The 14950-nt window shown below is 39.9% G+C and overlaps 1 protein-coding gene across 4 annotated transcripts in view; it reads left to right on the top strand.

Moving 5' to 3' along the window:
- RFTN2 (raftlin family member 2) overlaps positions 1 to 14950 on the top strand; it is a 67393-nt gene that overhangs the window by 17776 nt on the left and 34667 nt on the right. For all 4 annotated transcript variants that reach the window (XM_047773156.1, XM_047773155.1, XM_047773154.1 and 1 more), the window contains 4 exons: positions 401 to 584; positions 3027 to 3141; positions 8124 to 8403; positions 11080 to 11283. In XM_047773156.1, the coding sequence (XP_047629112.1) occupies positions 401 to 584; positions 3027 to 3141; positions 8124 to 8403; positions 11080 to 11283 (783 nt within the window). The remainder of the gene's footprint in view (positions 1 to 400; positions 585 to 3026; positions 3142 to 8123; positions 8404 to 11079; positions 11284 to 14950) is intronic.

The following is a 14950-nucleotide window of genomic DNA, read 5'->3' as shown; positions in this document are numbered from 1 at the left end:
GAAATTATGCATCTCATCTTACTCAGAATCATAAAAACAACTGACTCTTTAACCTAATACTGTTTCTCTTATTTATGTCTTCAATACCTATTAATGTAAATATAGTCACTCAAATGAAATCCTAAAAAAATAAAGCTGCCTTAATTGAAATATATATATGTATATATACTTCTACTTTAAGACATATTTGTAGTAATATATATTTACCAGTTCCTAATGTTACCTTTGCTTTTTTCTGAAAGTAATTTAGAAAATATATAATACATGTTAGTGTAACTCTATTTGAGATTAAATCATATGGATATGTTTCCTATTCATTAATATTATCACATGCAGATAGAAATAATGTACAATTCAACTTTGTGAATATGCAGACTTCTCTTTGCCTTTGATATTTCAGCTTCACCACATCCAGCAGTCATCAAGATAAATTCAATTCCAGATATAGTAACAAAAGTGGAGGACTACTATCTTAAAGGATATATTGTTGGGGCTATTCATCCTGTTATACAACCTATGGGGCAGCAAAAACACCTACCTGCAAGTTACCTGTACAGGGTGGTGCTATCACGCTTGAAATTAAGGTAAGCCTGCTGCTCAAGAAAAGTGTCATACTAAAAAGCTTTTGAAAGAGATGGTTTTCTTTGGCTAAAAGAAAATTAGAACAAAGTGATAGAGAATAAAGAACAATTAGAGGTTTTGGATTAAGGCACATTTTCCAACTGTTGAACCTGGATTGAGAGAAGGAAACTTGAATCTCCTTCCGTAAGACTCTTCATAGATTTTAGCTCCTTGCAAACAAACAGGTCCTAGATAAGGATGTCAGTGAACAAAGGAAAAGGCAAATAGACTCAAGAAGCACCTGGGACCTCCTACAGCAACTTCAGCAGATGAGGGAGTAGCAGTCAGCTACATCCTATTACTGGGCTAAAAGAGCTGCCTGGCCAAGTCCTCTTTCACTGAACCCTTTATTTATTTGTTTATTGCTTTTTAGGGCCACACCTGTGGCATATGGAAGTTCCCAGGCTAGGGATAGAATCACAGCTATAGCTGCTGGCCTATGCCACAGTCACAGCAACGCCAGATCTGGGCCTCATCTGCAACCTACACCGCAGTTCATGGCAACGCCAGATCCTTAAACCCACTGAGGAGGCCAGGGATTGAACCTGCATCCTCATGGATCCTAGTTGGGTTCATTAACCACTGAGCCACGAAGGGAACTCCCATCACTGAGCACTTTTTGTTGTTTACTGTCCTATATGGTTTTATTAATAGTGACCACAGAAACTATCTCTACCTTCTAAATCTTTTACAGCAGAAAGTCCTACATGCCAAGTTCTCACGAACTGGATAGGTCTCTTATCAGCTTTGTCCTAAAAATAAGATGTAAAATCATCCATTTTAGGGTTTTTAAAACTTTTTAAAATAGCTGCTTTCGGAGTTCCTGTCGTGGCTCAGTGGTTAACGAATCCGACTAGGAACCATGAGGTTGCGGGTTCGATCCCTGGCCTTGCTCAGTGCGTTAAGGATCCGGCGTTGCCGTGAGCTGTGGTGTAGGTTGCAGACACGGGTCGGATCCTGCGTTGCTGTGGCTCTGGCATGGGCTGGTGGCTACGGCTCCAATTAGACCCCTAGCCTGGGAATCTCCATATGCCGCGGGAGCAGCCCTAGAAAAAGCAAAAAGACAAAAAAAAACAAAAAAACAGCTGCTTTCCTGAATAACACTGCAAACATTTTTGCCAGCCTAGCTTATACGTTTGATAGTATTTGAAATATGGTTGCTCTTTCCAATGAAGAATGAAAAAACCAAACCAATGTTCTTGATTAAAAACTTTATACAACTCTTTGGCTATAGCAAAATCATCTCAAAGACCAGGGTAAAAAACTGTATTTTCTCTCTCTCTCTCTCTCTCTTTTTTTTTTTTCTTGGCTGCACCCACGGCATGTGGAAGTTGCCAGGCCAGGGATCTGAGCCATAGCTGCAACCTACACCACAGCTGTGGCAACTCTGGATCCTTAACCCACTGTGCGGGGCTGGGGATGGAACCCGCTCTGCCTCAGAGACAATGCTAGATCCCTAACCTGCTGCACCACAGCGGGAATTCCAACTGTATTTTCTCTTTATAGCAATGGATTTTAACTATGAAAGGGCTAAAAAGAGAAGGAAAAATCAAGTAAGAGGAAAAGAGAAGACAGGAAAATTAGAAAAAGGGGAGAGCTTTTAAAAATCCCAGATGTGCTTTTTAGGGAGACTGTCTGACAGGGCAGGTACAAGCTTCTTCAGCTTTCACTGTGACATGGAGCCTCATCACGTATTTACTAGTGAAAATATCTATTTGCTAATTCAAGCATTACTAAGTAAATATGCCATTTATCACGCATTAGCAATACTTATGTCCTAATTACAAATATTATAAACCATGTATAAATTATTTTTTCTTTTATCACTGCTTCAGATAGATTTAGCAGTGCCCTGCCGAGACTAAGAATAAGCAAGGGTGACGATCATAAAAGAAGAAAAAAGGAAAAGGACAATATCTGTCCGCACATAATTGGATTTTAACTTGTGCTTTTGTACAGTAATGAGGTATAACAATGATCTAAAATCATTTCTCATCACTTATCAAAACAACAGGCATGAAGCTTTTCTTCCATATTAAATTAGAAATTAAATTAATGAAGGTTTTGGAATTCCCTGGTGGCTTATTGGGTTAAGGACCAGGTATTGTCACTGCTGTGGCTTGAGTTCCATCCATGGCATGGGTTCCATCCCTGGCCCAGGAACTTTCACATGCTGTGGATATAGTCAAGAAAAAATTAATAGAGATTTTAATTACAAAAATCTGAATTAATAGAAGTTATTGTGTTTTTCCTATATTTTTACACAAGATAATCATTACGGTTAAAATAACAAAGAAAAGGGATTGTCTTGACCTTATTTGTGAGTTGCTCACTCATTTTCACATGAGCATATTAGCTGAAAATCAGCAATCTGCCTCCAACCATAAACATATTCTCTGTTACAGCACGAAGCATTCAGCAGCTCCCAGTGGACAAAGACGCCCAAGGCTTGTGATTGAGGAATGTCCTTTAACTTATGAGACACAAACAAATGACTCAGCAAAAGAACTGATAGAAAAGGTACTAAAAGTATACATTTTCTCATAGGATATTGAGAAATATTTGGTATTACTTCGTCAATTTCCTTTCTCATTTTAAAAAGAACAAGAAAATGATAAGTGACTTATTCTACCAGAATTTAAAACATATTGAATGGAAGCAGAATATAAATATATGTATGCCTGAGTCACTTTGCTATATAGCAGAAATTGGCACAACATTGTAAATCAACTATACTTTAATTTTTTTAAAAAGAAAGAAAAAAGAAAATAAATAAAAATAAAAAATATTGAAGCCCATGTACCAAATTATATAGTTAAAAACAGAGACACAGTCCAGTGAAATAGAATGGAAATGCCACAGATAAATTTATACACATATAAGAAGTTTCACAACAAATCTAATTAAAATGGAGGAACAACCATTACTTAATAAGTGCTGCTGGGGAAATGGGCAATAGTTCTGTAGAAAATAGAGCCCACATGTTTCACAGGAAAAGGTAACTTTTTCAAGTGTAAAAAAATCAAAAAGAAAAAGAGTGGGAGTTCCTGTCATGGCGCAGCAGTTAATGAACCCAACTGGCATCCATGGGGACAAGGGTTTGATCCCTGGCCTCGCTCAGTGGGTTAAGGATCCGGCGTTGCGGTGAGCTGTGGTGTAGGTCGCAGACACAGCTCAGATCCCACATTGCTGTGGCTCTGGCATAGGCCAGCGGCTACAGCTCCGATTGGACCCCTAGCCTGGGAACCTGCGAATGCTTTGGGTTCAGCCCTAAAGAGACAAAAAAGAAAGAAAGAAAGAAAAAAGAGTGGACATGATTAATTCTAAAAAGATTGAGAATTTGAGTTTGAGTATATAAATATTACACTAGTAAATAAAAGACTCGGAGCAAATTCCCTGATGGCCTTGAAGTTAAGGCATTGTCACTGCTATGGCTCAGGTTCAATCCCTGGCCCGGGAGAACTTTCATATGCTACAAGTACAGTCAGAAAAAAAAAAATTGAACCCTATATGTATATCAATTAAAGCCAAGGGAAAAAAAATTTACATTCTTAAGTATTCTAAATTGACAGGATTTTATGGTGAAAGTGTTTTTTGGCCACACCCATGAATTACAGCCATTCCCAGGCCAGGAATTGAACCCTCATCACTGCAGTGTTCCAAGCCACAACAGTGCCAGTGCCAGATCCTTAACCTGCTGCACCACCAGGGAACTCCAAAAGCTGGGTTTTTTTGTTTTTTTTTTTTTAATCTTTGGTTTGTTGTTGTTGTTTGGGGATTTTTGTTTGTTTTCTTTCTGGTTGGTTTTTTTTGGGGGGGGGTTGTTTTTGTTTTTTTTGCTTTTTAGGGCCACACCCATGGCATATGGAGGTTCCCAGACTAGGGGTCGAATTGGAGCTGTAGCCGCTGGCCTACACCATAGCCAAAGCATTGTGGGATACGATGCAACCTACACCAGAGCTCATGGCAATGGTGGATACTTAACCCACTGATGGAGGCCAGGGATCAAACCCACATCCTCATGGATACTAACTGGATTCGTTTCCACTGAGCCAAAACAAGAACTCCCTTATCTTTGGTTTTGGTTTTGATTTTGGTTTTGTTTTGTTTTTTTGACTGTGCTCCTGGTATGTGGAAGTTCTCAGTCCAGGGATCGAACCTGTGCCACAGCAGCAACCCAAACCACTGCAGTGACAGTGCTGGATGCTTAATCCACTGTACCACAAGGGAACTCCTTTTTTTAAAAAAGTTTGAGTTACATTGACATATGTGTAAGGTTTACTTTTATTTATTTACTTATTTATTTATTCTTTTTGACCATACCTGCAACATGTGGAAGTTCCCAGGCCAGGGACTGAACCTGCATCACAGCAGGACCCAAGCCACTGCAGTGACAACACTGGATCCTTAACCCACTGTGCCACAAGAGCACTCTTTTATTCAAGTGAGTATAGCCAAAAATCTAAGGCACTTCCTTTCAAATAAGCAACTGTGAAATTTGTTCACTGTTTCTATTGTCGTTCCCAAGCTTTAAATGACTGTGTGTAAGATTACCTATGGTCTGTGTATAGCCAGTTATAGCTGCTAATGATATTTTCTATTTAGATATAAAGTCACCATTCAATAAGATTTTTTAAGAACAGTCTTCGAAACTAGATTTTTATAAACAAGGTACACATACTGTTTACTACTACTATTCTGGGAAAAAAAATTATTTCTGGGAATAAATCCACTCCAGAAACAAAAATGTAACTACTAATTTAGTCTTGCTAGATCATCGTCAGAGCCCTTGTTTTTCATTTGACTTCCTGGACACAGTTAAAGATCTATTTAAACAGGAAAGTACTGTTATTTCAGCAATTAGAGTAATGGTGTTATTTCATAAAGAGAAAGCTTCAGGAAACATAGCATGTGATATTTGAACACTGCCCCGTGTATGAACAAGAGCAATAGATCAGTGCCAAATAATATTTTTGACTGACTGCCTTATATAAAGGGTTGATTGCTAAACAGCTAGATTTTAAGTCATTTTAACATTATGTCAATGTTTGCTCTTTTTTAAAATTAGGTTTACAAGTGAGTGTTTATCCCAGGATTTTTAAATAAAAATAGCATTAAAATATCAATCCTGGAGTTCCTGCTGTGACACAAAGGGATTGGCAGCATCTTTGCAGCACTGCTGCAGGTTCGATCCCCAGCCCAGCACAGGGGGTTGAAGAGTCCAAGTTGCTGTAACTGCAGTGTAGTTCACAACTGTGGCACGTATCTGTTCCCTGGCCTGGGTATTCCATATGCCATGGGTCGGGGGTGGGGGGAGGTAAAAAAGGAAAAAACGTATATATTTATGTGTGTGTGTATGCATGCACGCATCAATCTTCCAGCATTCTCTCGTGGCCTAGCAATCAAAGATTCAGCATTTTCACTGCTGTGGCTCAGGTTCAGTTTCTGGCCTGGGAACTTTTGCATGCCGAGGACGTGGCAAAAAAAAAAAAAAAATCAATCTTCCAACTTAAAAAATGGAAAAGGCAGTAATACTCTATAGGTAAAACCTTTTCTAAAGAGAAATCCTTCTGCATTTTTTCACCCAAATCAACAAATAAGACCTGAGAAAGTACTGACAATAAATTTACCGGTGTCTACCTGACTCCTTACCACCTCCTTCTGTTCTCCCAGGACACCTGATATAAAGGACCATTTATGGTTATTTTTGAAGCCTCTTGCAGTGTCACAATCTCAATATTTTAATATATGGGAATAAGTAATATTATGTCAGCAGTGTTTGTCCTGGCTCCATACACCACACCCTCTGTCCTTCTCAGAAATCTCCTCATTCATCATCAGCTGGACAGTCACCCCCACTGATTAGACATTGCTGTCTGGTTTTGCCCTGCTTCTTTCTGGCCTCTTTCATTCCATTTTATTTCTGACTGTAGATGTTGGCACTTGCAACCTCCATCATAACTTTTTCTTCCCCTCCCAGGTAACATTTAAAACATTTAATTTAAATGTTTAAAACAGTGACCATATAAAAGACGTTGCTATTTCTTCATTTTAACTTATTTAACAAGTACTTATAGAGCACCTATAGGTACAAAACATTGCAATACAAAAATAAATAAGACCCAGTGCCTGCCCTCTAAAGACTTGTCAGTTTAACACAGGAGAGAGACGTGGACACAAAAAGAACAAAGAAATGATGCAAAAGCAGAGAAAAAGTGCTGGGTGTGAAAATAACCACTCTTAAGGTCTCAAATGGTTTCGTTGTTTTATGTCATGTGCTTCTGAATCCTATTCTTAAACGAATGGGACTGAATCTAATCATGTGTATTTGGCCGAGAAAGGAGAAAAATAGCATCAAGATATAAGCAGATTAGAAAGCTTCTTAAGAGTGGTAATATGGATTGGGTTTATGCATTATAGTACACGTATCTCAAGAATTAGCCTTTTCACATTTTTCTTTATCCACATCAAGCAAACAAGACTGTATATTTTTTGCTTTTAAATTAATGTCTCTTGGAATTCCCTTCGTGGCTCAGCAGTTAAGAAACCTGACTAGGATCCATGAGGACGATCTCTGGCCTCGCTCAGTGGGTTAAGGATCTGGCAATGCCATAAGCTGTGGTGTAGGTTGCAGACTCGGCTTGGATCTCGAGTTGCTATGGCTGTGGTGTAGGCTGGCAGCTGTAGCTTCGATTCCACCCCTAGCCTGGGAACTTCCATATGCCACAGGTGCAGCACTAAAGAGCAGAAAATAGTAACAATAATAAAAATAAATTAATGTCTCTTAATTGGCACAACATTGTAAATCAACTATAATTTTAAGAATCACAAATTAAAGTCTCTTCTTATTAAGATGCATATGATAATGTTATTTTTGAAGATTTCGTGGAATAGTTTTAAATTTTGCTTCCACCTGAGAAACCATTGTTAGCAGAGCTGCAAAAAATCATGCTATAAAATTACTACTTCTTCCCAGATAACCTTTTGGAGAAAATATGATTCATGTTTTCACAATTTTAAAGTGTATTTGTTTTTTTTTTTGTTTTTTTGTTTTTTTTTTTAAGGCCACATCCACGGCATATGGAGGTTCCCAGGCTAGGGGTTGAAATGGAGCTATAGCTGATGGCCTGTGCCACAGCTACAGTGATGCCAGATCTGAGCTCCATCTTCGACCTACACCACGGCTCATGGCATCGCCAGATCCTTAACTCACTGAGTGAAGCCAGGGATCAAACCCACAACCTCATGGTTCCTAGTCAGATTCGTTTCCGCTGCACCACTCGAGGAACTCCCTAAAGTGTATTAGTTCCATTTGAAGAAATCACGATAAAAGTGTGATGTGGTCTTAGGAGTGGTGCTATATTAGAGGTTATTTCTTTAATTACTGATCAATTTACTCCTTCTCTAATGGATTTCCTTAATAAGCCTCAAGGTTAGTTGATAAAGAAATCAATGCAAATGAAGTTTTATATTTTGTTCTACCATCTTTTTTTAAACTTCAGATTAATATAGCCGCTAAAAAAGGAATGAAATTTGTTGGATTCATATCACAGTATTGTCCACCCCTTAAATTCTGCAATGGAACCAACCATGATGGAGATATAGAATCAGCACTTCATGTTAGACACAGTTCAGAGGAAAACTGCAAAAGCTGGAATGAAGGCACATTCAGTGGGCAGTCATCTGAAAGTGGAATTGAAGAAGAACTGCATCATGAAAGTGGACAGTGTCAAATGGAACTAGACGGCAGCCCCAGTTTTTCTAAATCAAGAAAGGAAGAAGGTAATAGACAAGATGGTAGAAATAGAATGTATATTTGTTTAAATTTAGCAAAATTAAGTTTTCAAGTGCAGCTTTTATTTTTTACAAATATGAGGCAAAGTAAATCTCTAAAGATTATAAAGACTGAATAAACGAATATAACCTTGTCTTGATTTTTTTTTTAATTGTTACAGCTGGAAATAAGATAAGGCAGTTTTTCACCCCAGTTGTCCCTGACCTAGTCATACAATGCCATCCACATAACGAAACTTTGTGTTGAAAATTGGTTTCCATTTAGTCATACACCAACTCCTCTGTAAAACTGTGGATGATTCTGTAAAGAAAACTCTTCTAAGAGTTTGCTTCATGATGCAGCGGAAACAGATCCGACTAGAGTTCATGAGGATGCGGGTTTGATACCTGGCCTTGCTCATGAGAATTCCGCATTGCTGTGAACTGTGGTGTAGGTCACAGACACAGCTCAGATCCCACATTGCTGTGGCTGTGGTATAGGCCAGCAATTGTAGCTCTGATTCAGCCCCTAGCCTGGGAACTTGCATATGCAGCTGGTGTGGCCCTAAAAAGCAAAGAAAACAAAATGGTGTGTGAGAATTTTAGTTTTGGCCTTTCCTATTTCATGGATGGTTTTCACCTTTGAAGTTAATTGGCTTTGTTTGATCATTAATTAGAATATGAAAATACACGTCATGATGAAACAATTAATATAACAAAAGTGCCTGCATCCTTAAATAACTTTAAACAATAGTTTTATTCTTCTTTGCCAACTAGCAAGTCTTCCCAAGAAATTGAGAGTATGTTTTCATGATTTTTGGACTAAGTTTCCTTATACCTTTATGGGCATGCTTTTAAAAGCACTAATAGAGAAAATCAAAGACAATGTACACCTTGGAGTTGACAGTCTGGAATCAGACTGCCTCAGTATCTTTATAGAAAGGGAGGGTGATGTGAGAGGTAGACACAAGATGTCTATGAAGTGTCCAGCCAGTGCCTAGCACAGAATAGGCTGTATTAAGATAGCTACTGTCAACTGATCAGTGTTGGTGCCAAGGCCACACACACTGGTGGCTTTGGCTTTCTGGGTCTTGGTGAGATTGCTCAATATTCACATGGACCCATTGGACCACAGTCGGCACAAACTCCTTAAGAAAGAACCCAGAGCATTCCCCAGTTCATCATCTCACCACCTCACAATCACCAACACCTTCCTTTTTTTTTTTTTTAATAGTTCCCTAACTAACAACCACCCTGATTTTCCTGCAGTGCAGCATAAAAAACTCTCCAAAGAGTTTTTGGAGCTGTGCACAGAGAGCTATGCACTATATTCCACTCCTTGCTACCTTTAAATTCCTGCTGGTTCCTATCCTGACTTTCACTAGATCAGGTGTTTATTCCTTAAGTTCCAAATCCAATATGCTAGCTCATTGAATCCTCAGTTTTTAGATTCTGCTCTCTGTTTATGTTATTTTAAAATCCTATACTTTTGAAGTTCTCTTATGGCACAGTGGTTTAAGGATCCAATGTTGTCACTGCAGCAGCTTGATATAGCAGCTTGATGTGGGATCTCAGTTCCCAGACCAGGGATCAGACCCTGGCCGCAGCCGTGAAAGCACTGAGTCCTAACCACTAGGCCGCCAGATAACTTCCAAAATCTGTTTGTATTAATAACACTTCAAAAGCATAATGGTAAACAAGAAATCAACGTACAGATCGATATATACATATAATACCATTTTTTGGACATTCCTGCAGCATTCCTGGGCCTGGGATTGAACCTGAGCCACAGCAGTGACAATGCCAAATTCTTAACTGCTAGACCACCAGGGAACTCCAATACGGTTTTTAATTTTTTTTTTTTTTTTTTTTTTTGCTTTTTGGGGCCAAACCCTCAGCATATGGAATTTCCCAGGGTGGGGGTCAAAGTGGAGCTGCAGCTGGCAGCCCACACCACAGCCACGGCAACACCATATCCAAGCCACATCTGTGACCTACACCACAGCTCACAGCAACGCTGGATCCTTAACCCCCTGAGCGAGACCAGGAATCGAAGCCAAGTCCTCATGGATACTAGTTGGGTTCATTACCACTGAGCCACAACAGGAACTCCCCACTTTTTTAAAAATTTTTTAAAACTGCAAAACATCATTTAGGGGTATAGAAATATGTATTAAAAGAATAAAAAAGGAGTTCCCACTGTGGCACAGTGGGATAAGAATCTAACTGCAGAGGCTTGGGTCACTGCAGAGGTGCAGGTTTGATTCCCAGCCCAGGACAATGGGTTAAAAGATCTGGCATTGCTAGAACTGCAGCATAGGTCACGGCTATGGCTCAGATTCAATCCCTGACCCAGGAACTTCCATATGTCGTGTGTGCAGTCATTAAAAATAAAGAAAGAAAGAAAAGAAAAGAACTTACCAAATTCGCAGACGTTATTTCTGGAGAATAGAATTAGGGGAGATACATTGTAAGCCTCAACTCCTTCCATTTCTCATTTCCTAAAAAAAAATCGGAAGCAAACATAGCCCAATGTTAATAGAGCTGAGTGTGGGTAATTTTATTATTCTCTATGCTTGCCTGTATGCTTGACATTGCTCATGATTAACTTAAAAATTTATTTTGGGAATCTTTTAAAATTATACTTTTCCCCATTTTTTCTTCCTTCTGAATGCCTATCCTCAGATAACAAGTTGTATACAGTCTTCAATGTTTTTGATGATGAATCTACCTGCTGGACCTATCAGGAAGGCATCCTGTCAATGAAAGTAACAAGAAAAGGCTCGGTTGTTAGTACACTTGATGCCGATTGGCTGGAGTTAACTACATTTTATTATAAACAAGGCTTATCTTTAATTGATTCTTTTGTATGCTGGGAAACATCTAAAGGTAAGTTTTATATTATGATATATTAATATCTAAAGAATTTGACTTTGTGTCAAAGTTGTGGAAATGTTTTTGCCTCTCAAGTTTGTGGCTAAAAGGACAGAAATCGGAGCTCCCTGGTGGTTCAGTGGGTTAAGCATCTGGCATTGTTGCTGCTGTGGCTCAGGTTCAGTCCCTGGCCTGGGACCTACTACATGCTGTGAGTGTGACCAAAAAAAAAGGGACAAAAATTATTCCTAAGAAAATATATTCCATGGAGTTCCCGTCGTGGCGCAGTGGTTAACGAATCCAACTAGGAACCATGAGGTTGTGGGTTCGGTCCCTGCCCTTGCTCAGTGGGTTAAGGATCCGGCGTTGCCGTGAGCTGTGGTGTAGGTTGCAGACGCAGCTCAGATCCCGCGTTGCTGTGGCTCTGGCGCAGGCCAGTGGCTACAGCTCCGATTCGACCCCTAGCCTGGGAACCTCCATATGCCTCAGGAGTGGCCCAAAGAAATAGCAAAAAGACAAAAAAAAAAAAAAGAAGAAAATATATTCCAATTATTACCCAGCTTTAATTTAAAAACTTAACCATCCCGTGTGGTAGAATTATAATGTGCTGTTTACGGTTGAGTGTAACTATCAGGAATAGACAAACCACTATGTGATCAACTAGTAGGATTTCCCAAATAAGAGGTACTACAACAGTCCAGTCAGGATGCTTATGATGGCATTTGACAGTTTCTATCCAAATTTTTTACACTAGCACGGTTTTGGACAATACCAAACATGTATTCCAGTCTTAATCTAATTCTCCCTAAAATTTGTATAGAAAAATAAATTTTAGGAGTTCCCTCATTAGGGATTCAGTGTGGTCACTGCTCTGTCTCTGATTGCTACTGTGGTAGGAGTTCAATCCCCAGCCTAGGAACTTCTGTGTGCCTCAGGAACAGCCAAAAAAAAAAAAAAAAAGATATTGATCTATATTATTTATGCCTTCCCCTTATCTTTCATTTTCCTCTAGCCTTCTTTCAGTTACAATGGGATATGAAATCATTTATGTCTACCACGAAAACAAACAAAACCTTCCAAAAATTATTTCTAAAAGAAAAGAAAAACAGATAGTAAGGAGATTGAAAAACTGCATTAAGAAGGATGGAAGTGATGAAAATTAGGATAGTTAGGGACCATGACTCAATGAGGTTAGAGGAAGAAATGGAATAGCAAATAAGATGAGATTGCAATAAGCCTTATTAGCAGTAAATCAGCCTAGCGATATTTTAACTGATACAGCTAAAGATTTTGGGTGATTATTTTAAATTATTGAGTCATGTTCCAATAGGTTCCTTTAACTAGCTTATTGGAACACCAAGAAATACAGCACCTGGAGTTCCTGTCGTGGCGCAGTGGTTAACGAATCCGACTAGGAACCATGAGGTTGCGGGTTCGGTCCCTGCCCTTGCTTAGTGGGTTAAGGATCCGGCATTGCCGTGAGCTGTGGTGTAGGTTGCAGATTCGGCTCGGATCCCGAGTTGCTGTGGCTCTGGCATAGGCCGGTGGCTACAGCTCCGATTCGACCCCTAGCCTGAGGAACCTCCGTATGCCGTGGGAGCGGCCCAAAGAAATAGCAAAAAGACAAAAAAAAAAAAATACAGCACCTTGGAGTTCCTGTCATGGCTCAGTGGTAACGAACTGAGCACCCATGTATCCTAGTATCCCTGAGGATATGGGTTCCATCCCTGGGTTAAGGATCCAGCATTGCCATGAGCTGTAGTGTAGGTCACAGACGTGGCTCAGATCTGGCGTTTCTGTGGCTGTGGTTGGGCCACCAGCTGCAGCTCCACTTTGACCCCTACCTGGGAACTTCCATATGCCACATGTGTGGCCCTAAAAAGACAAAAAAAGAAAGAAAGACAAAAGGAAGGATGGAAGGAAGGAAGGAGGGAGGGAGGGAGGGAGGGAGGAAAGAAAGAAAGAGAGAAAGAGAGAAAGAAAGAGAGAAAGAGAGAAAGAAAGAGAGAAAGAGAGAGAGAAAGAAAGAAAGAAAGAAAGAAAGAAAGAAAGAAAGAAAGAAAGAAAGAAAGAAAGAAAGAAAGAAAGAAAGAAAGAAAGAAAGGAAGAAAGGAAGGAAGAAAGAAAGAGAAATACAGCATCTTGCATAGTTCTTGGCATTGAGCAAGTCTTCAATAAATATTTATTAGTATTTTGGGTTATCGGAAGCTTCTTCCAAGTTATCTTTTATGGAAACAGCCAGACCCGACATGAAGATCATGAACTTTAGGATCAGACAGGCCAGAGTTTAAATCCTTTGTCCTCTACTTTGACACTGTAAACCAGCTATAATGGAAAAAAACAAAAATCATTAAATTAAAAAAAAAATCCTTTGTCCTCTTCTTTGAGATGTGTGACCTGGGGAAGTCAGTTGAGCTCCCTGAGCCTCAGTTTCCCAAAAGGGGGATAAAAACACTCCTAGTGGAGTTCCCGTAGTGGCTCAGCAGAAACAAATCCAACTAGTATCAATGAGGTTTCAGGTTTGATCCCTGGCCTCGCTTAGTGGGTTAAGGATCCGGCGTTGCTGTGAGCTGTGGTGTAGGTCACAGATAGGGCTTGTATCCCACATTGCTGTGGCTGTGGTGTGGGCTGCCAGCTGCAGCTCTGATTCAACCCCTAGCCTGGGAACAAGCAAAAACAAACAAACAAACAAAAACACTCCCACTAATTGTTGTGAGAATTTAATAAAATACAGTGTGTAAAAGGGATTCCACAGTGCCTCACCCATGGTCAGAGTTCATTTTCTGGGGCTGGATTTCTCTCCTTCCACTTGCTAGTGCAGTGCTTTTAGTAGGAATCACCTATCCGGAGGCCAGTTTATGCTTCATATTTCTCTATATATATCTCTCTCTTTCTCTTCCCTCCAAAGAGTCTAAATTGGAGCCATTTCAATTTTGGATTGTGACTAACTGTTGAAGGAAAGACCAAAAAAAAAAAAAAATACTCCTTTCACAATGTCTTTCAGGCATCCCCTGCCTTGGGCCTTGCCTGATGAAAATAAAATTAGCCACAGCAGTTGCCAGCCAGAGGCTCTGTAGGGCTTTTGTTGTTCAACCTCAGAGGCTATTTAGAGCCTGGGGAGAATGGCTGCCTCTCAGCAGCTCTGGAATGTCTCATTAGACAGTTTGCCTTGCAGACCATGCCAAGCCCTAACGAGCCACCACCGCAGTCTGTAGGGTCTGGCAATCGGGTGTGTCACTCGGGACTTTCCTGGGAGTGCACAGGGAAGCTGCCGAGGGGAAATTGTGACCAATGCCTGTGTCACTGTGAGAAGCAAGTCAGAGGAAGCAGGGCTGAACTGGTGGCTTTATTCTGGGATATGTGATGACTGGCATCCAAAGCACATAGGGGACAATGCATATTCTGTTTTGTCTTGTTTCCATCCTCTTCCAAAATATTGTCAGACGTCAGCCCACCAGGAGGAATAGAGGTGCAAAACCCGACGTTGCCCAGAAATGAAAATGTCATTCCACAAATCTCACCCTATAAATCTCATTTTATAAAATTCTCCAGAAACAGAGAGAAAGGGGGAAAAAATGAAAAATTTGTCTCCTTCAGGAAAGCCAGGGTGGAAAAATCGTAAGATCTGTGAAGTTCCTCTTCAGCGTCCTTTTCCACCCACTTTCAAAGCCTGTTCTGCTTT

Source organism: Phacochoerus africanus, chromosome 3 (assembly GCF_016906955.1).
Source record: "Phacochoerus africanus isolate WHEZ1 chromosome 3, ROS_Pafr_v1, whole genome shotgun sequence".
NCBI lineage: Eukaryota > Metazoa > Chordata > Mammalia > Artiodactyla > Suidae > Phacochoerus > Phacochoerus africanus.
This window is presented reverse-complemented; position numbering and strand designations above follow the sequence as displayed.